The sequence below is a fragment of the Fistularia commersonii genome, chromosome 1, assembly GCF_037954325.1.
Source record: "Fistularia commersonii isolate RoL2024-O1a breed Wild chromosome 1, RoL_Fcom_v1.0, whole genome shotgun sequence".
NCBI lineage: Eukaryota > Metazoa > Chordata > Actinopteri > Syngnathiformes > Fistulariidae > Fistularia > Fistularia commersonii.
This window is the reverse complement of record NC_141284.1, coordinates 3,702,289-3,728,369: the sequence shown is the minus strand read 5'-3', so window position 1 is coordinate 3,728,369 and position 26,081 is coordinate 3,702,289. Positions and strand designations below refer to the sequence as shown.

General features: G+C 47.9%; 1 protein-coding gene across 2 annotated transcripts in view; it reads left to right on the top strand.

Moving 5' to 3' along the window:
* Positions 1 to 391: 391 nt before the first annotated feature.
* exoc2 (exocyst complex component 2) overlaps positions 392 to 26,081 on the top strand; it is a 54,215-nt gene continuing 28,525 nt past the window's right edge. For both annotated transcript variants that reach the window (XM_086144603.1, XM_086144594.1), the window contains exons 1-6: positions 392 to 460; positions 13,246 to 13,412; positions 15,538 to 15,714; positions 16,809 to 16,935; positions 19,333 to 19,446; positions 20,659 to 20,783. In XM_086144603.1, the coding sequence (XP_086000729.1) occupies positions 13,295 to 13,412; positions 15,538 to 15,714; positions 16,809 to 16,935; positions 19,333 to 19,446; positions 20,659 to 20,783 (661 nt within the window). In that variant the 5' untranslated portion in view covers positions 392 to 460; positions 13,246 to 13,294. The remainder of the gene's footprint in view (positions 461 to 13,245; positions 13,413 to 15,537; positions 15,715 to 16,808; positions 16,936 to 19,332; positions 19,447 to 20,658; positions 20,784 to 26,081) is intronic.

Here is a 26,081-nt window from a genome sequence, read left to right as displayed (position 1 = left end):
ACCTCTTGAAACACTCAAATAAACTCCCATGTTATCAGCATATTCCGATTTCATTATAAAAACAACATAAGACATTTTACATCCTTATATTTCACATGTTATAACTTAAAATATACAATTTATTGGTGCTTGAGTATCAGAATGTCCATGTTTCCTTGCTTCTTGCAACAGTCAATATTTAAAAGGACCAAATACACGTCTTTACAGTCACTCTGCTTGTATTTAGGATTATATATCTTGCATATAACTTTTATGAGCAAACGCCATTAAAGATTAAGAGATTACAATAATAAAAATCCAAATAGTAATCATTCAGTCATCCTGGTCGTTATTATTGTAATCGATGTATATTTGTATTTATCTATTTGTTATTTGTGTTTTATTGTGAAGGGCAAAACGGAAATCCGGAAGTAGTTCGAGAATACAGGAAACGGTCGCTCCAGCTCAGCTGCTGAATATTGTAAGTCTCTCTTTTTTTGTGTTTTATGTTTAACCTCGAAACTGTCCAGGGTTGAATTAATGTTAAAATCGTGAAACCGAAGGGAAACGTGGTGTTTTTAAGCGACGACGAACAGAAAAACAATAAACCGTTGTCAACCCTTCCGGTGTTCCGTATTAGCATGCTAGCAAACATGGTTAGCTTCAGTTATCTTTTAGCTGGTTAAATCTGCCAGCTGTAAAACTAAAATTTCTCTTTTTCTCCCGGTTGCGAATGATTTAAGGTTTATTGTAGCTCTTTCACGTCTTGTAACATTCCGTGGTGTTGTGAACAGCTGACGGTTGTGGTCGATAACATCGTTCGGTGATTTAACGGTAACTTAGGTCGATGCACCAAATTTCGTACAAATTTATGTGAAACAAGTCGTAACGTCTCATTGGCTCACCGGGAATAAAACTATTTTATTTTTTATTACACTACGACCCATGCAGCGAAATTCGGCATGCATGAAATTACATCATATGTATTTCGAAAAGCATCAGCTCATCTAATTGTTTCCGACGGTCATGTTTTTCGTCCGCCCTACACTTTTAATTTGCAGATTTTTTTGAAGGGAGTTCTGCACTTTCTTCTCACTTCATTGGGCTTATCAACTAACATGCGGCTATTTAACATTTGACACACTTTTCTATCATTCATTCCTCTTGCTCATTCTTCTTTAAAAGCCTCTTTATGGCCCTACTTTCACTGATTTATTGATTACCCCCTCCCCGAAATGGTCCCACTGTCAATTGAATTTGCTAAATGTGATTACATAGTATTCTAAAATTCATGTTTTCATAGGTCATATATTTTCCCACTTATTTCTACTGAAATGTTTGAAATGTATGTCTCCAGAGACCCTCTACTGTGCTATTGTGTTAATTGTTGTTTACGATTGTCACATTCTAGTTGCCAGAAATTTGAATATTTTGATAAATTAACAGAAATATAATTACATACAAGCTTTAGTTGATACTTAAGCATAACAGCTTGATCGACCATGTCGCCCTGTTCCTTTAAATTTAAATGTTGCCCGATTACGCCACGGGATGATCATCACTGTGCCACCGTAGCACCTAAAATGACTTGTAATGCAAGAAAAACACTGCAGCTTGTATTTAATTCCTAAGCAACGATGACTTAATCATCAGCACTTTCCGGTGTGGTTTATTTGGCTCCTATCAGGTCCGAAAGGCACAGAGGTTGATCTGCTCTTAATCAGGTTCCGCATTCGTCCTCGACGTCCAGTCATCGTCGGCCTCTCCTTGTTAATTGTCGATCCCGCAGACTGATCATTTCGTTCTTGTGAGAGATAAAACATTAAAATTACGCAATTCTGTAAAAACCTGGCGTGCTCCGGATTGCACACAATGAAGTGCAATTACCCTATTTGATATTTTGCAGGCTCAGAAATGTGTCTTGTACTGCGAGTGAAAACATGTTGATACCGAGCTGGACAGAACTTGAGCCACGTGTGATCAATTTATCATCCCCGTGTGTGTGTGTGTGTGTGTGTGTGTGTAAGTGGTTTGGACATGAACATGGGCGTTTCGGTCTTTTGTTTGTTGATGGTGTTTGCATAACACGGAATGGGAAATTAATATGTTCTTTTTAGTCCCCTGGTTCCTCCAAACACTGTGCGGTACATTGACTGGTGGCTTCAAGGATAAGCTTGCTTTTGTTTCAAACTTATAACTGCAGCCCGATGGCTCGGCCTGATTTCACAATTCCAGCAAGCTTTTCAACGACAACCACCTTCCAAACATCGTAGTGGACGCTGATAGTCAGACCTGCGACCAATCAGAGCAAAGGAACGCTGAGATCGTACCCAGGCGACATGCCGCCGCCGTATAACCCTCAGAAGTCCAGCAAATATTTTTCTCTTTTCAGTAATTTAACGCTTGGGGTTAGTCAAAGCTCCAGGGCGGTGGCAGCGGGCATCACATGCCTAAAAAATAAATGCCTCAAGTCAAAATGTATTCCCCTTTGGGTGCAGTTCTGGTCTTCACTAGCTACTTGCTGGTCCCTCAGTTAAACCTGCACCCGCTTTAGGTAACCGATTGTGATTGGCTCAGCTTTACGAAAACATATTGGGTATCAGACTGAAGGTTACGGGGGCTGCTCTCAAAACTATTATTGAGAAGTTCATGCATGTCCATGTTGTTGTTGATGCTACTTATCGCTTTTATTGATCCCAATGCCCCAATCAATCAGCCTTACACAGATCTATGCCAGCACAACGGTTGTTAGCTCGTCAAAGAAGCGATGGGTTTGTCGTCTGCATGTCGATGACACAGATGCACGCTTGATTGTAGGTTGTTAGCTAACCAAAGCAACAAGGTCTCTGGAACATCTAGATGTCAACGCCCAGACAGCCAGACATTTTCAAGTCGTTTGATGTGGGTATTTTGTTGGTTTCAAATCCAACATTAGATTTGAACCTCAACATGGGAGAAATTTCCTCAGCGAGCATAATGTCTCTTTCAAAGTTTCAAATATCTGCAGTCCAAAAAATATAACGTGATAATGAAGCAGTAAAGTTACTATTTGCGCTTGTGCTTTTGATTCTTTTTAATATCAGCATGTTTTTATCCATCAGATTTTGTGTGTGTGTGTGTGTGCACGTGCCCGCGTGTGCATTTCCAAACATGACCATCACCTGCAGATACCCAGTACTGTCCCCTCTGTAGTTACCCTGTAATAACCACTCACCCTCTCCCTCCCCGGTCTCGTTAAGTGTGGTGTTTTCATACAAAACAAACTCTAATCCTCTTTTGTCCACTTTCGACAAACACTGATCCTGCATGTCTTCGAAAGTCGACCTTTTCCATGTGTATGTTTGGGGTGGTGGGAGCTGGGGGGTATGGTCAACTTGACGGAGGGGAAAGTTAAAAAAAAAAAAAATGCGAGGCAAAATAATAACTTTCCTTTGACCTTTGTCCTGAAATTTGGGCCAAGGGAAACCATCTTTCAGTCAGTTTGATTTTTATATATTTTTTGATATGATGTTTATTTGGTCCAGGTTTGTCCTGAAGGTGTCGCTAAATAACATGATAGAATATTAGAAAAACAACAACAACAACAACAACCCTGGGTACTGCAGTATGTTTGACATCACTTGATGGTCCTGAGAGGCTCTGTGGGTCGTCAGCACCCCTCGGATGGTTGGGTGTTTGTGGGGGCGCACAAACCAGCCCCTCCAGGGGCTCTAATTGAAAAATTTGGGTGGCCCTGCTTGTTTTGGTTTGATGGAAAGTGTTTTTTTTTTTTTTTTTAATTTATTCAGGTTTTTTTTTTCCTCACTTGCTGCTCCTCGAAGTCCCCGAGTGACCAAGGAGACTGGGGGTCCCAAGGAAACCAGGCCCCCCTTGACCTCCCCACTCCCTTTCTATTTTTGAGAAAGGCGTCACTCCCCAAAGTGCTTGGCGCTACACCTGGCGGCCCCACCGCTGCTCCTCCCGGCCGGGCCAGTCTCCTGGGACTCGTATCGGACCACAACACTCTGGAACTCACTCGGGGGCGTCCGCAGTGTGGAAGCCATGAAAGCTGCTCCGACTCAACCTATTAGTTGATGACTAAGGCTGAATATATTTGAAGGGGTATTTATTTGCAGCTCCTTTTAATATGTTTCTAAGCCTTGCACACACACACACACACACACACACGCACACGCGTCTCTTCGTTGGCTTTCTGTCATGTCAAGTGACGTGGATTGGGATGTAATTTGTCACCTGCAGGCGCCGTCTCTTCGTTTCTTTCCGACACCGAGGTATATCTCACCACACCAGCTCGGGCCCAAAGTAAATAAACTGCGCTCCCCAGAACGACAAGGAGTAGCTTTATTACATTAAACGAGTAACAGCATCACAGACTCAACCATTACTACAATGATTCAACATTTTTTTTTTTTTTTGTTTGGTAATATCGTGCATAATTTTTGGCATTTCCCCACTGATTTCCAGTAAATGTTGCTGGCCATTTATTTGTAATTTCATATGAATTTTGAACTAATTATATGTATGAGTCGGATGGTGTTTTGGGGGTCATTTCCTGACGGTTTTCAGATTATTATTTTGTTGTTTTCTAGGTGAGGTCTTACTTCCCCGGCACTAGAAAAACAAACAATTAGATGATGCTCCTGTTTGGAGATGTTGAGCGCCCCTGTCACAGGAATTAGACACGTCCAGGGTTACAACAAACCTGAAATCGTGAAAGCTTTGCCGCCCCTCCTGCCGAGGGTCTGACAAACAAAGGGGAGCGGGCGAAGTCAGCGGCTGAGGTAAACAACTCTCAGACCGGGAGGCACTTTGGATTCAACTTGATCCAAGTGAGTTCGGTCGGGAAACCACGTCCGACCGTCCATAAGGAGATCCATCCGATAACAAATCGATAAGGAGTGAAGGCATCATTTGAGCGAACTCCCCCCCTCCCCCCTTCTGTTATCGGAGGTGGGGAATATTAATTACGGCTCCGTCCGCCCAGAGTGTTGGTTTGCAGTGCAAACAGCGGTGTTTGCGTAACGGACGATGGTATGCGGCCGGACGGTTCTCACGCTGCCGATGTGTTTTCCATGTAACGCAGCCGGGCCGCCTCCCGGTGTCGCCGGGCAGAGCGGCCCGGCTCCAGCCTCCTAATCCTCCCAAAAACAATTCCTCCGCATTTACTGGGGCCCGTATTTCGCATTTCTGTTTATTGCCGTAGGATTTTCATGTGGGAAATTAGGGAGGGGGCGGGCGGCGGCGGGCAGGGCTGGAGAGGGATGGGGGGTGGGGGGTCTTTTTTGTCAAACCTCGGAGCTGAAAAGCACTTGAGACTGACAAACAAACAAACAGGCAGCCTTAAAGATAACAAAGCCTGTGGGTAGACATGGCAATGGCAGGCAATGAGGAGGAAGAAGAAGAAGAAGAGGAGGAGGATTCACTCCCCCCCCCCCCCCTCCATATTCTGGGGGCTTATCGAGAAGCTGCTGAGTCACAGTGGGAGAACCGGGCCAGCGGTCAGCATCTGTTCCCCAAACAGAACCGACCCACCGCTCATTTCCATACCCGCCGTTTGAAAGACGATCGGGTCAACACATATTATCTCCCAATTTTCGACCACTCTGCCCACCGCGGGGGCCACTTACCTCTGAGGGGCCCCGGGGGTGGGGGGTGCCCGGGCCTGCACGAGGGGGAAACACTGCGGTGGATTGTCGCCGCCAGGCCCCGCCCAGCGGGCCGGGGCGATCGGACGCCGGCCGTCTCCCAAAGCGGGCCCGGTGTTTGGCCTCGTCTGTGCATTCAGAGGAAGGCAGTCCGCCGAGGAATCTGGTTGTTTGTGTAATGTCGGCGAGCGAAATGAATTAGTCGGAGAGGGAGGAAGGAGGCAGTGGCCGAGGCGGGGAGGGGGTCAGTGATCTGTCTAAATGGGTCCCTTTGTGGCGCCCATCACACTTTCCTTTACATCCACACATACGGGAGCGCGCTCACACACGCCAATCACTGCCATATGTGAATGACCTTGGAGACGAACACCAGGAATGAACACCTTCCTTGATGTCCCGGTTTCACTCCCACCGCCGGGCCGCCGTGTGCGCGGGTGCGCGTTTGTCGAGGAGCGGAGCGTGTGTGTTTGTGTGTGTTTATGGGGCCGACGGTGCACAATGCTCCTCGCCTGGGGAGCCGAGGTTTTGGGGGCCACTTCTGTGTGAGAGTAAAAAATAGAGGATATAAGGAAGTCACGTTGAAATTGCAGTGCGTCACTTTACTGCCTGCATCCGTTAACCTGAGCAGAAAAGCTCCCTGTGATTGAGAGTCCTGTTTGAAATCATTATTTCTGTAACGGAGCTGGGATTTAACTCTGCCTTCAGGAGCCTCTCGGAAGATTTGATCACTCCCAAGACTCAGGTCCTCCTCCAATTGATCTATACAGTTTTTTGTATTTGCTTGAATTTCATTTTATCTCTATAGATTTGTTTTTTATTCTGTAATAGAAAAAAATTAACCCTGCGATTCAGCAAACACTGGCGGATATTTTTCTTATATTTATTTTTTATTATTTTCTTCACATCCATGTTTTTTTATTTTTTATTTTTGTAATGAAATTTGAAAACAAATCTGGTGATGCTTCATTTTATAAACCTGCTTCAGCTCAGCTATTTGTGTGTGTGTGTCTGCATGTGCGTGTGTAGGAGAGACAGTAAACAGAGTGCAATGCAGAAATATCTCCCGCTTCAAACCAGCAGATAAAGCAGAATCTAAACAAAGTTCTTTTTATAACCGATGGCCTTTGATTTAAGGACCAGCGTCTGGGATGGGAACCAGCGACCTCTCGCTCTGCGACCATCCCGGCGCCTGGAAGCCGAAACCGCTGTGCTTAACTCGAAAGACCTCGGGTCGGAAAACGGATGGCGTCCCTGATTTTGAGATTTGTGGCTTCGCCATCCACAGTTAGCGACTCGCCGATAGACGCCACCATTTTTAATTTGGGCGTGACATCGAGGAAAGCCCGCCCGATGAAGGCGTTTGGGATGACAGAGCAGAACATCCTCCGACCCACACCTTCTGAATTCTAAATATCTGTTTGAGTCTTGGCTGATTCAGCTGGAGGAAACTTCAGCTGTAAAGGTCTTTAAACTAATTTTGAACAGAAGGACTAATATTAAAACAGAAGGAAAGTAAGAAAAGAAACCTGGATTTCCTCTGCATCAGAGGCTTTTCGACCCTCTTGCGTTGTCATGACGATGTCGGGCGTCACTGGACAAATCAATAACATAATACGCTTTCGACAGAGCTCCTTCATTAATATTTTAAAATCTCATTTTTTTTCTTTCTTTTCTGAAGATAAACTAGACACAAGTCATCCTCTTTGTTATATCCACTTTCTTATTGTGCTCAGTTCTTCCTTTAATTTCATAGATATCCTTTTTTTTTTCCTTTATATAAAACCGAACTGGGTCGCCCCCGTGTACCAAAAAGACCAGATAAATAAACTGCCCCCCCCCACCTCCCCTTTTTTTTTCCCTCTATTTTTTCATAAGCAGCCCATCCAGCGGCGCGGACACAGACAGGAAGTGCTGTAGCGTGGAGCCTTTTGTCCTGCGAACGGCGTCGTCCATCTAAACAGTGGATTAGCTCCAGCTGCAGGGAAAGTCGACTGCTACGGCCATAATCTCACAATCTAGCCCCCCCTTTTTTTAACCGTCGACAAAGAGTCTCAGCTTTGCAAACACAAGTGTCTGGATGACACTGTTTGGCAAGAACTGTGTGTGTGTGTGTGTGTGTGTGTGTATGTATTTATATGTGTATTATGTCCCGTCTGTAGGGGAAATGAATTATGGAATTATTATCTTTTTAATATATAAATATCATTAAATTATACACACACACACACACACACACGTGACATGATGAGAATCTCCAGCTGCCATTGTATGAGGCTCTAAAAGCAACAAGACTTTTTGGATTTATGCACAATTTCTTTTATAATTTCTGGGGGATTCCTTTCTCCCCTTGACGGTTAAATATAATTAATGTGATTTAATTTGTCTCATTTATTGTATTGGATTGTCGTTTTCATGTCCCTAATCCGGGTCAGAGACGGACGGAGATGATTTAAGAAAAAAAAAAAAGTGGGTCGGTATGCAACGACTCCAGTTTTACTTTACTTTTACTTTTTAAATTAATTTTTTTTAAATCAAACCACACAAGAGAGATCAACTGCTGCCATCTAGTCCAGGCTGTCGAGAAAAACACATTTGTATTTCTGTTTTAAGGAGGGACTCAGGCTTTTGTGCCAAATAAAATGGCTCTTATTAGATGAAAAAAAAAAGAGAGAGATTTGTTTAAAGCTTTAATTACAGTCAATAATGAGATACTTTTATTGTGAGGGTCCCGAGCCAGTGGAGGGTTTTTCTCTTATTGGCGGAAAAGATCGGCAGCTACCACTGCGATCAGAGCCAGCCCTTTTGTTAGTCAACCTTCAAGGAAAACAAACCTATGCATGTGTGTGTGTGTGTGTGTGTGTGTGTGTTTATTAGCGGAGAGAAAACTGTTTTAGGTTAGAGGTAGAGGGGCGGGGAGGGGGATGCTAGCATGCTTGGAAGAGAACAGGGTGAGGGAAACTGGCCTAAACTTAAAAAGTGTGTATTACCGTTGATTAGATTTAGTCCCGACATGGCTCGACACATGTCGGAGGGGGGGAGGTAAGAGGAGCGCAGCAGTACGGGCGTCCTCTGATGCCCCCTGGAGGTTATTGTCGCTAATAATAATTTTTTTTCAACCCCCTCTCGTGGAAATCGGCGGCGAGCGGCGAAGTTTCCGTCCGGAGCTTAAAGACGTCTTCCTTTGTTTTGGCCTTCATGCTACTTACAGGAAAAATTCATTCACAGCTCAATGCGGGACTGGAGGAGTTTCTCGTTTCTCTAACCTCGTTTGCAGGGTATTTGTGATGGTGCGTGACATGAGACTTGCGCACGAATCCCCCCCCCCCCACTTTGTGCACGACTCGGTGTATGTGTGTGAGTAAGTGTGTGTGTGTGTGTGTGTGTGTGCGCGCGCTGCAAAGAGGGGTCTGGGCAGTGTTCCCGTGTCCATGCACAGCCCCCAGAGTAAAGTAAACACAGCGGCTCTTTTCTCATCCCAGCCGTCAGCAGGCTCTCCCCAGGCCCGCGCCAGAGACCACACACCCAGACCACACACACACACACACACACACACACACACACACAGCCCAGGCCTCTCCGCAGATCCATCCGCATACTCGAATACACACAGACCACACAACACCAGCTCGGGCCCCTCGCACGCAACCTAGCTGAGCTGTCATTCTGCCCAGCGTGTGTGTGTGTGTGTGTGTGTGTGTGTGCGCGCAGTGTTTGCGCACGTGTATTTCCACAGAAGAGGGTTGGATAGAATCAGTTTTGTACAATATAAAGAGCTCAACCCCGTCGCCCTGCCCCCCTTCAACCCCCACCCTCTCACTCTAAACATATGGGATTGATGAAGGACACACCGGCCTCTCGTTTCAGGCCTGTTAACCTCTTATCTCCGACATGTCCGATCCGCAGACCCTCCATTTCCGATGACAAGAGCAGGGCGGCAGCAACAACACGTGGTCGGTCCCGACGGAGGGCTCTTGTTAACGCTGGGGGTGTCGGTTCGGGCAGGGGGGGGTTGACAGCTGGGGGGTGGGGGGGGTCACCCCCCGTAGGAGTTTCCCAGAAAGTTCCTCTCGCTGGAAGGTTACCGGTTGTGTTTTTAATGCTATGCGTTTCATGCCTTCGTGAACGGAATATTAATCAATTAACCGATGAGGAGAAACAAGTGGGTCCATCTGTCCCCAGGTGATTCCCCTCAAATGTCAAAACCACCAGAAAATGTTGAGAATTTCGACCTTTTCTGACCGCAAAACGAACCTGTCATCACTTTAGAATCGTCAATCGCAAATCGATAAAAGTGTCTCCTTCGAGACTTTTTAACCTGAGCGCAAATAATCAGCGTTGTGTCGACTTTTTTTAAGTTCCCGGCAATGAAACATCTGAGGAACCCGTCGAAGGCGGCGAAGCGAATGCATCATCAGGGATTTTGTGTCATTTGTTAATAGTTATTTTTTTTCTTCTAATTAAAGAGAATGTAGCAAAAAAGGCACAAGGGACCGGGAAGTGACATTCCCCCGTCGTGAATTCGATTCATGAGATGAGGTTTAGGTAGAGAGGAAAAAGATGTGAGGATTGAGTCTGCGAATGGAAACACTCCAGAGCAAAAGGCCTGGATGTGTCGGCTCCGCTGGATCCGGTTCTCCTGAGCCGACCCGCCGCGCTAATGAACCCCTGTTGACGTGTCAGCGCATTAACCTGCTTGTTTTATTTAAACCGGAGCCGAAACCTGACTAATCACCCGGACTGACACATTGATGAATCTGTTGATTATTTTTCCCGACTCTCGGCCCTCCGTGCCGACGTCACGTGATCCCGGGCCGGGCGTAAACAACTTCCAGGGGTTAAATGTATCCGGATGGGTAGCCGACATAAGGTTAACAACGAATATAATAAAAAAAAAAAAAAAAAAACCACCAGCTTCTATCGGATTTAGTTTAAAAAAAACATCTGCGGGCGTGATAAAACACACCGTTCGTGGAAAAAAAAAAAATCCTAGTATTACGTTGACAAAATGACCCAAAAGATGAATCGCCAGTAATTTGTAGATTAATATTCCGTCGATTGATCCTCCCCCTGAGCACAAGAAGGTTCACGGGGTTCGTCCGCCCGGCGACATGTGTAGTTCATATGTTTCTCAAGGTTCTTGTGTTTTTTGATTAAAGACTTAAAAGAAAAAAGAAGAAATCATACACACGAAAACCGACTCAATCCCTCGGTCTGCTCCAGCTGATTGCTGTTTTTTTATTATTACTTTTTGAATTTTTTTTTTTCATCACGCTGCCAGTAGACAATTACAGCATGAACCAGCAGATGGAAGCGCCGCCGCTCCACGAGGAGAACCAATCATCTCAGTTTTGATGAGCCTCTCGGTTGGTTCCCCGCTTGCAAATCCTTGCTGCATTTGGACAGCAGAGGAACCAGGAACCGTGGACCTCAGTTCCTAGAACCAGCTTAGCTCTTTCTCCGAGGCGATGCGTTTCTACCTTTCAAGAGGAACTCGCGACGTAGGTGATTGGCCCAACTTCTAAGCCGCGGCCACCATCGCTGTCGCTGATCACCTGTTTTCTTGCGACAAAATGAAAGACGTCCAAGGTCTTCTGGCCTGCCGCGCCACAGAGGGGTTTCCAGGGCTCGCAGAGGAACATCAACACTCTGGCCCAAGTGAGTACGGAGTCAGCTAACGGCGGAGCGAAGCAGCGCAGGGAGGAAATAAAAACACTGAAACCCATCTGATAGTCTGTGGATAACAGAACCGCCACGCAGAACACGAATAACGTGGCAACTTGGCTCTCTGTGTTGTCCTCTTCTTCTTTTTCGTTGGTTTGTTTTTTGAGCAAAAAGTTGCTCGGGAGCGATGATGCGTTCGAGGTCCCCCCGTTCCGCGGACACTCTTTTTCCTGATCGGTTAATGGATTCATGTCGCAAAAATCTCGACTTTTATCCACGATGGAAACAACGAGAAGTTACATCATTTATATATTTAAGACTTGATCAATGCCTTTAAATGTGTCTCGAAAGCAACAATGGAGCGGGATTGATCAGTGGTCATGTGACCACCGCCATGTTGGGTCCGTTCCTCGTTGCTTGTGCAGAATGTGCGCGTGTTTTCTCATCTTGGCCTGCAAGCAAAAGAGCAGGAGGGTCGCTGAAGCTGTTTGGGAGAGCTGATAGGGCTCGGCCTCCTCGTCCTCCCTCCCTCTTTCTCCTTCTTCCTCCTGTGTTTCTGGCAGGAATTTATCAGCAGACATCTGTGCCGCTTAAACCCGTCGGTTCGACTCCTCTCGCCCCGCTCTTCCTGTTCTCCGGCCCCAACGTGAACCCGCCCAACATGGCCGCACCGGGTTTTACGGCGGAATGATCCGTGGATGGGGGGGCGGGCAGGTTTATTTATCCTCCGTCGCAAGGTTTACATTCTTCCTTTTCCTTGCCCCTCTTTGGTATTTGTCCTATAATCTGAGAGGTAATTGCGGCGACGTACAGCTTGTTTGGAGACCCGCGGGGCGGGACATTAACACCAGCCGCACGCTGCCCAAATCACCCCCCGGACCCCCGTCATGGCATCCCCGTCACTTCTTCAGTGCATAATTACCTGGCGATCTGGGAAAGCAGCCTGAATCTGCACCTGAACGCAGCATTTTTTTTATCATCTACAAGGATACAGCTATGTGTTTATAATCTGATTCGTGTGTGTGTGTGTGTATGTGTGTGTGTTTCCTGCCATTATTTATAACACTTCAGGTGTCCCGGAGAGTTTTTTCCAGGAGATCCGAGACTGACTTTTTTTTTTATCCGCGAGCCGCCTTCTGCCTGAGACGCCCGAACGAAAGTGTATCATTCCTCAGTGTGTGTTTGGTACACACACGGCTCAGGTGGGGAGGCGGTGTTCAGCTTCAAAGTGTGTGTCAGTGGTACACACTTGGCTGAGGCAGGGAACGCGTGTATATGTGTGTGCGTGTGTATTAGTGATACACACTAGTCTCAGGTGGGAACTAGTGTGTTGCCAACTCCAACGATGAATGAAGATTATTTTCCAGCATGAATGTAATGTAAAATATTTGATTTTATTTTATCTTAAAATGTTTCTAGAATTTTTTTTTTTCACACCAGATATTTCCTGAACCCTGGCTAAGGATGTGTTATATTCTCATAACTCATAAATTAAAAAATGAAACTTTCCGTTTGAGATTTATATGTATGTTCGTATGCTTTTCTGTGTGTGTGTGTGTGTGTGTGCGTGCTTGTGTGTAGTTCCTTTTTTTATATCAAACCTACTCAAATGAACTGAGGCAAGTAAAAATGAATGTTTAAATAATTAACTAGCCGCCGATATTTTCATCGATGGATTATCAGAAACACGAGGGTCGGATTGAAGGAAGTCCATCCAGTGAAGAGCTGTAATTTACCCAGAGATAAGGGAATTAAATCAAAACACTCATTTCAATTCCCGTCCCATATTCCTCCATTAATTTATTTTTCTTCCGATTTTTGTTTTCCTTTCCCAGCGTATTAATTATTTCACCGAGGGGGTTTATTTATTTTGCTTTCTGGCAGCTCCGGCGCTCCGTAAATATACACAGCACCACGTCCTCCCGACGTTTTTTCCAAATGATTTTCATCCGTTCCCTAGGTTTCTCCCCACCGACCCAGGCGATCCTCCAGTCCCGCCGCCGGCCGCCATGTCCCGCGCCCGTCCGCCCCCGCTGGTCACGGGCATCTCGCCCAAGGAGGGAGCGGCCTGGACCAAAGTTACCATCCGGGGGGAGAACCTGGGCACGGGCCCCGTCGACCTCGTCGGTAAGCTCCCCGCCGACTCGCCTGCCCCGGCAGTTTGTTTGACCGTCTGGACCGGATCCAGGGCTCCTCTCGCTCCTGACCTGGGCGGAGAGCGCAGCCCGGCCATTTCTGGTGACGATTATTGATCCGCTTGTCGCCACGTCTGACTGAATGTCGTCAAAACCGACGGTTCGAGACGGTGTTTGTTTTTGTTTATGTTCGGGAAGTAGACGGCCCCCCCCGACCTCCGCTGGCCTCCCGACCCTATTTTGTTTCGCTTACTTGAAGATTTCACAGTTTAAAATAATCGATTTTCACATGATCTCATTGATAATTCGCTTAAAATTCGATATCGATCAGAAATGAATTCAGAAGCAGCTTTTTCCGCATTGAAAGAATTGGAAGCTTTTATTTCACGCGGATCTCGGAAAACCCGAGCAGAGCCATGACTAACATAACAACGTGCAAACGACCACGTGTTTACAGAATTGAACTTTTCTTTCTTCTTTTTTTTTTTCGGAAACCTCATGGATCGCATAACCGCAACAACCGGGAACGTTGGTTCGCATTAAAGTTTATGTCGCGGTCATAAATGTGGATTGTTGTCGAAATGAGGAGTCGAGTTTGGTAATTCAATCACTCAGATGAGTCTTTATTTTATTTTGTTTCACAGCATTTACGAATGATGAAGTTATTAATCACACTGTCATAATAATGCAATATTATGTTACATGCAGGATATAATATGATTTGTTGTAAATAAATAAATAGCAAAATAATACCATATTTCTTAAAAAACAAATATGTAGGTGCGTTTTATCCTTGGGTGACTCCTGGAAACCTCCTGGAGAGAGAGGGGTCCCTATAAGATCTTATTTTTTTTTTTCCGTGACGAGTCCTGAGGGGTCAAACCTGCGCCGACAGGAAACAGGATCTAAACTGCTGTTATGTAATTGGATGCCGCCACGTTCAGCCTTTTAAAAAATCTCGGGTGTGTGTGTGTGCGTGCATATGTGTGTTGACCATCGGTTCTCTTCTGTCTGGACTTTATTTATTTTTAACGCTCAGAAGGACTCCCTCCACCGGACTCCTGTCTGTTGGCTGTGTTTGAACTGCACGCTGATATCCTCCTCCTCCCTCCCGTTTGCCGGTGGCTTGTCGACCCTGCATCCCCACTTATGGTGTGTGTGTGTGTCCTGAGAATACACACAGACACACACGAGAAATAACCTAGCAGGAGGGATTGATTTTGTGTGTGTGTGTGTTAGGGGGCTCTGGTGAGGGTCAGCGTCACACAAAAATCTGCTGAGATGTCTCTATTTATTTTCATGTATTTATTTTACATAATTATATATCCTTGTATATAATTTTGAGAATATATTAATTATGGTTTCTCTGCAACGTCATGCATGTTTTTTCTGGGATTTTATTAACTTAAGATTTTCTGTTATTTACAGCTTGGTTATTTTGCAGAAAAGCGCAGCACTTTTATGTTCCTTGAAGAAAGATCTTGGAGGACAAATGCAAAATAAATTAAAAATCAAATACAAAAACAATTAACTGGATTATCAAAGCAGATTTAATTTGCGATGCGGTGAAACATGTACCTTTGTTACAACAAGAAGTTGTACTCTGGATAAATCAGATGAAATTGAAGACGTTTAGTTTATTTAGTCATGAATTGTCACCATTACTTTTAGTCAACCAGAAATGATTTTGAAATAAATCAATAATAAAATCCAGCAAGAAACCGTTTTAAAATAAATAAAAGTTATATAAGAGCAGCTCCGCTCTCAGCTCCTACCCACGTCTGTATATCAGAGAGGCTTCGGGTCGAGGTCGACAGACGAGGGGCACTAATGAGCCACTTAGTGATGAGGAGGGAGAGTCACGGTCGGCCTCCCGCTAACCCACCATTACCCAACTTGACCTTTGACCCCTCCCCGACAGCTCCCCTGATGGACGACAAGTCTGTCGGACGCAGCGGCCTCTTGTTATTCATTACGCAGCTCTGCGAGCATGTATGTGTGTGTGTGTCACTTTGTGTGTGTGTGTGTGTGTGTGTATATGCGCGTACGTGCCACATTGTGTATTTGCGCTTGTCACGTCCGTACCCCTCACCCTTTCTCCCCCCCCCTCCCCCCAGGCCTGTCAATCTGCGGCCACAACTGCCTGTTGACGGCCGAGTGGATGTCGGCCAGTAAGATAGTTTGCCGCGTGGGGCCGGCCAAGGACGACAAGGGCGAGATCATCGTCACCACCAAGTCCGGGGGCCTCGGCACCTCCACCGTCTCCTTCAAGCTGCTCCGGCCCGAGAGGATCGGTGAGACCCGACCGTCACCCTAGCTGCCACTTTTCATGGCTACAAACCTTTTTGATTTTTTTTTTTTTTTTTTTTTTTTTTGTAAAAGTTGAAGAACTTCAATCACAAGTACACAAACTGAGACAAGGAACCTGTGTAAAAGTCTATGTGTCACATTATTTTTATCAGTAAATAGCAGTGATACATACATGTAATAACAGTGCATATAAATATTAGCTGTTTTGAATCGGTTCTTTTTGGTTGTTAGCAAATGACCAGTGGAGGCAAATTCACTCAGATGAAATATATTGTAATTATGAATATTATTATTATCAATAACTAATTATTAATTCATTTTACATAGTTTCTCAATATTATTATCATTTTTTAAAAAACGTTTCCTGTTGGGTTCTTCTTTTGATCGGACACGTTTCTCGTTTCTACGGGCTGCTTTTGGCGACCTGCCATGTGTGATATTATCATAAATTATAATTTTATTATCATAAAAAAATAATAATAGTAACCTGAGGGAAATTCAGAATATGACAGTTGGATGGCTTGTTTCTGCGAGGTTGTGTGGGATGCGTTCTGGTCCAAAACGCGTTTGCCCCGAGCTGCACGGGAGGTTTCCAGCGGCTCGCGCGGCCTAAACATCTGACCCAGCGAGATATGAAACAGAGGAGCGCCGTAAATCCTGACCCTCTTGTTTTTCTGTTGAACAAACTGACGGCCCAAGAGGCCAGTTGGTATCCAGCGCAGAAACCGACCCGTCCAACTCAATTTACTCAGACCGCAATTTCGAGTTTATAACCTGCGTGTGGGAAGATATTAGAAAATGAAATTTTACGCTCACGCACACACGTTACCAGCACAACAATACAGAAATACAGTTTCAGACGGCGTCTGCTGCATAAAAGTTGAACACACTGCAAGAAAAGCAGCAAAGAAAAAAAATGAAACGCTCCAAAAATGGCCGAACGCACCGAAGACCTTCACGTGTTTTTCTGTAAATCCTCGCAAGACGGAAGATCCCGTTCATGCTGTTTTTAGTGTACGTGTGTGTTTGTGTGCGCGCACATCTGGACGGCCTGACATGTGACCCGCCCGTCCCGCAGGTATCCTGGACCAGTCGGCCGTGTGGGTGGACGAGCTCAACTACTACGACCTGAGGATGGACCGCAACAAAGGCATCTCCCCCCTCTCCCTGAGACCCAGCAACCCACTGGGCATCGACATAGACAAGTACAGGGGCCCGCAGCCACACGCACACACACACACACACACACACACTCCCGGTGCCCTCACATGGCTATAAACACACACGCTCTTGCCATCGAGTCATGGTTTACATCCCCAAACAGAAACAAACTCTCTCCATATGCAGCCTTTTGAAATATTATGCCAACGCAGCGACGGCCCGGCAGCCCCTAACCGCCGCGCGCAGGGAGTGGAAACACAATAATTGTGTATAAATCAGAGGACGACTATAGAGCGGTGGGGAGGGGTTAGGGGTGGACAGAGCCGGAGCAGCGACCCACACGCGGCGGCGCTGCCTCCCACGCGCCTGGCAGGCGGCGCAGAGACGCCGTAATGTATAGTTTGTGTTGTCGGGCTCTGGCGTTTTCTGCCATCGGGTGTTTGTTTGGTTTAAAGACGAGGGGCCGGAGGGGCCGAAGGGGGCGTGGGGTGAACACCCGGCGCACAACGTCAGCGCAAAAGAAGCTAAATCAGTATGGTTTGGTGCCAGTCTTTTTTTTTTTTATTTTTTTTTTATCCTCCTTAAATAGTCCAGAGCGGCGAAAAAGCGTCCCCGGCCAGTCAGCGCGAGCGCCGATGATGTCACCGGACGCTGGTCCAGCGGCGGGCCAGCTGCGTGCAACCTCACATTTGGCCCCGTCCGCACTGAAGTGTCTGAGTGGAAATTAGAGTGGCCGGATTAAAAAAAGCGGGCGGCGTCATCAAGCGCTTCCACATTCCCATGCCGTGACGCCGCCGCTGTCAAACAGCTGATTCTGGCAGAACGGGCTCAGCGCTGGCAGGAAGATCACCATTAGATCACCGCGGTCACCCCCGTCCCAGAATACTGCAAATTATGTCTTTGACTTTACGGGTTTTGGAAAAATCAGATGGGATCAAGCAGGTGGGCTCTTAAGGTTCTTCGTCCTCCAACACGTGAGCCTGCGATTGTTAAACCCCCGCCAACGACACCTTGGATCGGCTCCGCCCCCTCGCCGCGCCAGCGGGGGAAAAAGACTGCAGATCGAAGGGGTTTATCAATTCCACAATGATGGAAATATTTCAAACAATTTGACGTACTTCCTTCCGCTGAGGGTTCGAATCCTTTCATACTTTCCCATCACGAAATTACACAGTCTGCTGGGCTCTGAGGGCCTTCGCCAGTACTCGGGAATAAAAGTATCATTAAGTTGTACTTAAAGTATCCCCTGGCGGTGGACCTTGACAGGTTTGGAGTTTTACAGCTGTGGTAGTAAACCTGACACAACACAGTACTACTGTACACCCGGAGTATTTACAGCAGGCCGATGATACAATTTGCATTTGATCAAATACGGAATTTCGGTACCAGAGGTCGGGTTTTGTCACCGCACTGTCCAATATTTGTTTTTTTATGTTTATTTAAGACAACAAGATGTTTATTTACGTTTATATTTATTTAGTCTGGAAAAACTCACAATGTCATTTTTTCTTATTTTTTTATTCTTGTTAGTTTACAAAACCTCTTAGCATGTAGCGTTCCCGCAGTTCACTGCTCTGTACGCACACACACGTTCGATGGAAATCGGGGCACGTAGCCCTGTTCCGTCCTTCGTTCGCCTGATAAATCGCCGTGGAGAAGCTCCGTCCACCCTGGAGACTGAAACATCTCCACACAGGGGGTTTGACAGCAGGCACCTGCTCTGGAGCGCCGCCGTCCACGCGATTAGCCCGTTCACATGGGAATAATGACGCCAATGACGTCCAGGCAGCGGCGTGAATCCTAGTCATTGGCTCAGGTTCTCGTCGAGGAGCCCGAACGCGATCTGAGGGCCCGACTGACATTTCAACGCAGGTTTCTCACACGCCCTACTGCAATGACTGCATAGACACTGTATCTGTGCGTGCGTGTGCGTGCGTGCGCTGAGTGGGTGGCGGCGGTGGCGCTGGCGGTTTGGTTTGTTCAGGCCACGGGTCATTAGGAGAGATCAAGCCCCCCTAATGAGCCCTGGGTCCTCCAGGGGCAGGCAGGCGTCACACACTGCACTTCCCACGCCAGCCTCCGACCTCCTCACCCCGCGCTCCACCACCGCCCCCGACCGCCGGCCCCTGCCTGGCACCACGCTGCCCCCTGCTGGGAGACCCTCTGCAGCCTGCAGCTCATGGATCGCCGCGTGCAGAATCGAAGCGTTGTCGCATTGAGACGCAGGATCGCGCAGGAGGAACCGATCGATCGATCGATCGCATGTCGTGGAGCTTTTCGCGTCGCAGCACGGCCTTCATCGACTCGAACACACACCGTGATATGCCACCGCTTAGAAATACGGGGTCTTCAGCCGGCTTGGCGTGTGTATGTGTTTATATTTTTCAATTCCTTTTGCGATTAAACCCTCCGCTGACAAAGCCTTCGTCTCTCCTCCCCAGAGGCAAGATCCCGCAGAAAGACATGGAGCTGACGTTTCCGGGGATGAGCGGCGACTTCACCAGCGAGAACTTCTCTGCCACCTGGTACCTGATAGAGAACCACGCCGGCAGCAGGTGGGTCGGCGCTTACCTGGAGGAAAACATTTATGAAACACTTATGAAATAGAAAGTAATTACCGCTGTTCACGTGTCCGTTTATGGTTGTGTGAGCTGAGTTCGCTGCGGGTTTTGCAGTGTGTGTTTCCTGTTCCGGTGCATCTAAAAAAAAAACAACAAAGAAAACAATCACTTTTTTACAGGATCAGGTGTTTCCAACATTGTGCTCAGTGAAAATGGAGAACTGTCTCCTGGTGTGTGTGTGTGTGTGTGTGTCTAGCGGACGTCACTTGTGTAAACATGATGCAGGGAAGAGATCCTCCACTGGGTTTGTTTTTGTTTTTTTCAAAAATATAGCCCGGGTCTGTCAGTCTGCAGGTCTGTGTCCTTTCTGTGTGCGCACGTACGTGTGTGTGTGTGTGTGTGTGTGTGTATGTATGGCTGCGGTCAGGTACGTGGCAAGCCGCTGACCCAGCGTCCTCAGTTGGGGGCAGTTGAGAGTTATTTTGGACTCCCCTGGCTTCCTCTCCCCGGGCTTAGCCTCCCAGTAACCCGGACCCCCGGGATCCAGGCTGACCAGGGGTCTGTGTTTGGACCTCGACGGCCGACTGGCGCTTCCTGCAAAGGAAACCTCACTCAGGACACTGGACACACACACACACACACACACGTAGGCCCACTCATCCACTGATGCTCATTGTTGTTTGTCTGTGTGTGTGTGTGTGTGTCAGGTCACATTTCTGCGCTTCTCGGCTCATCAGCTCTGCAGTGGACATTGCCCTCAGTGACCCGGGAAACCGTTCTGTCAAAAGATGATGCCTTGTTTTCATGCTTACCAGGTGTCAAAAAGCCCAAAGAAAAAAAAGCAAAGAAAACATTTCAAAACCTGTACCAAACAAGAAGTTGGGTCCTAGGAGGTTAAGAAAAATATAACATTTTTGTAGTTGATATTTACATGTGAGATTTCGTTTAAATGCTGAAAAAAAAGAATTGCTTGCTGTGGGGAAAAAAGCTAGATTAGTTGTAAAAGTTACTTGCTGCAAGCCCCGCCCCCTGACCTGCCAGGAACCTACCATCTCCAGAGAAGGGCTGATCAGATCCCACACCTTCAGTTACATTTCTCATAAAATCACTAATTTATTGCCGTTAAAGGGAAGTATTTCCCACATTCGAAACGAGCTGCCTGTCATTCTCTGAACTCAGAATGATTTTTCCTTTGCTGTTCTTCAGCTTCGAGCAGTTGAAGCTGGCGGCCGGCAACCTGAAGAAGCAGGAGACCAAGAAGAACGAGGGCAGCCTGGCGTACGTGAAAGGAGGCCTCAGCACCTTCTTCGAGGCCCAGGACGCCCTGGCAGGTGAGCGGGATAGGCCATTACCGCTCCTCTTCCAACCGCTCTGAAAAGAGGTCTTGATTTGTGGGAAGCGTGTGTGTATTGAGTGTGTGTATGTGTGTCTCCCCCCCAAACCCCCCCCATGCTCGCGGTCAAGCAGCGGTTGATTAAAGAAGCTGATTTTGGGCCTAACGCAAAAACCATCCACTCTGTGCTGCAGTAACAGCGGCCAAGCACAATACTCCTAATTCACCGTCCAAATGAGAACGGCTCTCACCTGTCACACACACACACACACACACTCACTAGTGCAGGACAACATATTGATTCAACTATTTATGTTTATTAAATATCATTTACTCGACTTATCATAGTCTCGGATCCACCACCCCTGACAGGGATCGCCATCCCCGTCAACAGAATTAGCTAAAAGAATCCCCAACTGCGAGCCGGAACGAAACCGGAACATTGTCCCTGAAAGAAACGACCGGAGAATCCAAGATGTTTTTCTGGCAGGGAACGACCAATAATTTTATAGCAACACAGTCAAGAAAGCAAAACTAGCTCTCAGCTTTAGTTAGCATAGAAATACAGCTAGAGGAATGTGCAAGAAATCAAGAAGTAGCAAGAAATTACACAAGTAAGTGGGAGACTTCAGATAATGATAAAAATATTATCAGAATATTTGCAACAAAATGTATTTTTACTTATTGGAAATCTCAGGGATTTATTTTGGCTTCTAGCTATATTGGACTCTTGAAGTTCGTCATATACGTTTGTTTTCCCTTATCGCCCGACCCTAACACACACACACACACACACACACACACACACACGCACACCATGCAAGTGTGTTTGAAGGTAACAGGACGGACGGCTGTCACTCTGCCAGGTGACTGCAAGCAATTGTTGGCCTGTTCATTCATGGGTTTGTCTGTTTACTGTCCGCCGGGGCTGCAGCCTCTCGGTTACTTCCCACTACTATTTATACGTCCACTCTCTGCCGCCGTCATTATTATTATTGCTTTCCGCATGTTTGTGCCTCGTTTTGGGGGGGAGAGGCGATGTTTTCATTGTTGGCGGCTCAATCTAAATAAACGGCGCGGCCCAACACAATGCGAGCCCGAGTATTAGGCCCGATGGAGGCGATAACAGGCCCAATATGTCCGTCGGGAACAATGGCGCCCCCGTTCTCACGTTCGGACTGAGCGTGCCTACTGGGTGCCCACCGCGCCAATGGGAAGCCGGCAGTTTGTCACGGGCGGAGGAAGCGGCGCAGGGGCGTAAGGACCGGCCTGACCTCTGACCCCGGAGGGCGGGTCGACCCTCTGGGTTTTTATTACTTTGACCTCGACCTCAGTCCAACTTTAACTTGTTTTTTCGGGGGGGCTTCTGGATGCAGTTGAAGGAACGCTGACAGGCAGCAGCACGTTTGTCAACAGTTCAAGGGGGGGGAGATGTTTGAAGGATGTATCTAATTGCTGCGGGGTGAGGGTTAAATTCAGGATGGCACTTTCCCACGTCTGTTAGCCCATCGCTGCTTTCAGACAGAGCAGAATTTGCAACCAGGGAACACCAATTCGCGAAAATTCGATAATGGCCGTGACTTTTGAGTTCCATCAAGCATTCAAATCACATGAGGTCCAGCTAAGATGGTTCTCGGGCCTGAGGTCCATCGTCCCTGCGTCCTCCGGTGTCTGGAGAATCGGTCTATTTCCTGGAAAGGTTCAAGGAACCGCAAAGAGTTCAGCTCATGTTTTGATTGCCGATTTTGGTCGGGCCGACCCCGACGGCAGGCGTGCCCTGCGTCGCTCTTCCTCGTCAAATAGTCCCCCCCGTGTCTGAAGGGCCTTAATGTAGTTATTTAACCTTCAGGGAACTCTGCCTCCCCCCCCCCCCCCTCAGCTGCAGAGATAAATATTTACATCTGACATGAGCGCCAACACGCTGTGACTAACATCCGGTTGACGATATCCAGACGTTCCAGCCCTTGGAGGCGGGGGCGTGTGCATAACACCTGTTTGTGGTCGAAACTTGGCGTCACAGACCGACCCCACGCAGACTCTGACCTGCCCGTGACTGCTATCCAAACTCAGGCCGTTCCAGCTCGCCGTTGTCACTTCCTCGCCCACCTCGCCGGGTTTCGAAGTACGATTTTCTGCGTCGGACGGTTTGGCTCGGCTATTCAGTCTCGTCCTCAAATGTGAACCGGATCCGCGCTGCATCTTGGGCAACAACCCTCTCAGATGATGTCATTCATGCGTCGTGACTCCGAATCTTTGAACGCCACAGTGGCCAGGGCTACGAAAGAGGCCCGAGCGCGTTGTTCCTTGTTCCTAATGCAACAGTTACGTAAAAAAAAAAAAAAAAAAGGTGGAGTGATCTCTGACAAACAAAGCTCTGGCTGAACCGCCTGTCACTCCCTAGATGTCTGTCAGGTCTGGCAGACCATCCGTTCGGATCCTTGACCACCACAAAATAAAATAAAAACACATCTTGGATGCTTGTTCTGATGAGGATTCATTCCCCTGATGACCTTTGCCCCTGGGTCAGAGTCAGGGTGACCTGATTTTTTTTTAAAATTTTTTTATTTGCCTGCAAAAAAAAATCACAAGGCTCCCATTGCAACCCGGGTGGGGAAGGTTTCCGTTGCGTTCAAAGACCCTTGAAAAATTCTGGTCCTGCTCCTCCACTCAAGCCCAAAAAAATGTTCAAGTGTAACCTCCAAAAAAAAAAAAAAAAAAAAAAAGACATATTTGCAGCAGTACCTCACCAGCATGACTAAAATGTTTATTCTTAAACACCCCTCCACACACACACACACACACACCCCACTCTGTGACTCAGTGCAGCCTAACAGCATCCATCCTGGGCCAACATCTGGGCCCCGACTCGGGGAAACCAGAAAGGGCGCTTCGGGATGGACGGACCGAGCCGAGGGTTTCTCGGCTGAACCGGGTCGGCGCGCGTGGACGGCCGCCAGCCGCCGCCTCTGCACACGCTCACTGCCACTTCTCGTCAGCGCGGCCGTCCGAAAGGGGCCGTGAATCCTTTCTTTGTTTCCTCCGGGGGCGCCTGGCAGAACGGGCCTCACCTGAGCCGGCACCGGCCGCCTTGAAAAATCTCTCAAGAAATTAGCTGTGGTTGAGAAAAAACAAAAAAAAAAAAGAAAGAGTAACGGAATAAAGGAGGGAATTAACAGGGCGCTTATGTGTTCGCCCGCTGCAGAACGTTCACCGACGCCATTAAGGCGCTCTCCTCTCCTCTCCTTGTTTATTTTCAGTCCCCCTTTTGCATGCGAGATCTTTATTGATGACTCTACCGCCGAGTCTTTTTTTTTTTTTTTTTTTCTCGTAAGCACCGCTGCCGGCTAGGTGGAAATGAGGAGGTAGAGCCAAATGTGGAAAAGGAAATGAGGCGGATAGAGAACGCGGCGGCGGCGGCAGGGCGGCGGAACCTCTGACTTCAACCCCCCCCCCCCCCCGGCTTCATGTCAACGCTAATTGCTGGGTAATTTGCTCACCGTCGAGTCGAGCATCTCCAGGCCGAAGACGCAAAACAATGCGGCACGTCTCTTTCTCTCTCTCTCTCTCTCTCTCACGCTTTCTGTCTTTCTCTCTCTGCACCTGCAGACCACAAATCTTGCTAATTGCAGCGTTCGGGTTGCTAAGCCGACGCCAGGCAGGGAAGCAGCCGGCCGTGAAGTCTCGATCGGGAAAATAACGAAAGCGATCGGGTTGCGCGCCTGCGGGAGGAAATGAACCGGCGGGGGAAATCGTTGCGTGGAGGACTGAGAAGCCAAAGCACACAGCGCCGTCCGCCATCTTTTTTAGACCCTCTGCAAAACTAAAAACATCACAAGAGCGCTGTTTCCCATCCTGTCGGATAATAACGGATCCAAAGCGATCGCTCGAAAAAAAGCCCGAATCTAGATGCTGAAGATTCTGTCGCCGTGACGTCCCACGTCATCGGCTTTGGGGTCTCACAGACCTGATGGCGCACCATCACCAATACAAAACTTCTAATGTTGGAGGAAGGCGAGATATCAGACGGATATCGAAGGCCATGGAGGAGCCGCATGCCGGGATCACCTCTCCGGTGTCGAGAGGGTTAAGACGGGCGCCGAAGATGCGTTGGGGACGTTGGATTGTCCGACTCCAAGGCGCGGAGGCATTCCACGGCCTCGCTTTGCGATCTGCTCGGACTCTCCATTTGATCTCAGTTTTAAAAACCTTTTTTTTTTCGGCGGAGTGGAAAAAGAAGTCGTTCAAATCCTCTGTGAGAACCGCCGCTGCCCGCTGAAAGACGGAGCTCCCATGTTTTTTTTTTAAATTTTTTATTTTTTACTCTTGTTACCCTTGTTTTGGCGAGCCGGTGGGGGTCGGGACGCGGCGCCCTCCGGCTGACCGGACAGCTGACTGACAGTCTGACAGGAGGGGTAGGGGGCAAAAAAAAAATGTTGAAATTCTAGGTTTTCATTGTTGTGCTGAGAGGAAGTCTCCCAGTGACGCAGGAAACGGAACGGGCTACCGGCTTCCCAAAAAAAGCGCCAGATTCCCAGGCCCTCTCCCCCGCCGCCCCGCCATGAGTCAAAACATCTCCAGCTTTAGAATCCAGGGATGCTGTATTTTTATTCTTATTCAGTTTTTTTCTCCCCGCCCCCGTCCCCCACTCTCCCCCCGGCTGCCGATATTCCAGGAAGTGGGTCGGGGGAGGTGGCGGCGATGGGGTGGGGGTGGGGGTGGGGGGGGGAGCCCGATGCTCTTCCTCAGGTCTCGGCTGGGAGGCTGTCATCCGCCTTCGCCCCGTGTTTAGCTTAGCCGTGACGTCAGCGTTGTGACAGGCGTGGAGGACGCACAGCTGGCGGCGGCGGGAGCAGACCTGCGCTCGTCCGCGTGTTTTTGTCCACGTCTTCCTCTTGGGTCCAACTCTATTACACACACACACTCCGTGTCACCTCCCGCGTCACACGCAATCTCCCCATCACCTGCATCTGGTGTCCGAGAGGCGCGCAAAGGGTACCGGTGACGACGTGTTTTCTGGATCCCTCCGTCTCTGACCCGAGGCTTCTGTCTGTCTGGACCCGCTGATTTATTTTCAGAACCCATCCAAACTCCCCACCTCCAACCCCAACCTCCCGCTCCCTCAGTCGCTATTTATCGGGGTCGGCAACAGCGGGGGAAAAAAGCCAGGATGGAAGCCACCCTCTCTCCTTCACTTCTGTCTCCGGGCCTCCGCCCGCTGCATATTTGCCTCGCTCCGCAAGTATGTAGCAGGAGGCGCTGCGAAGCTCCTCCAAATCTCCGCCGCTCTGTCAATAAA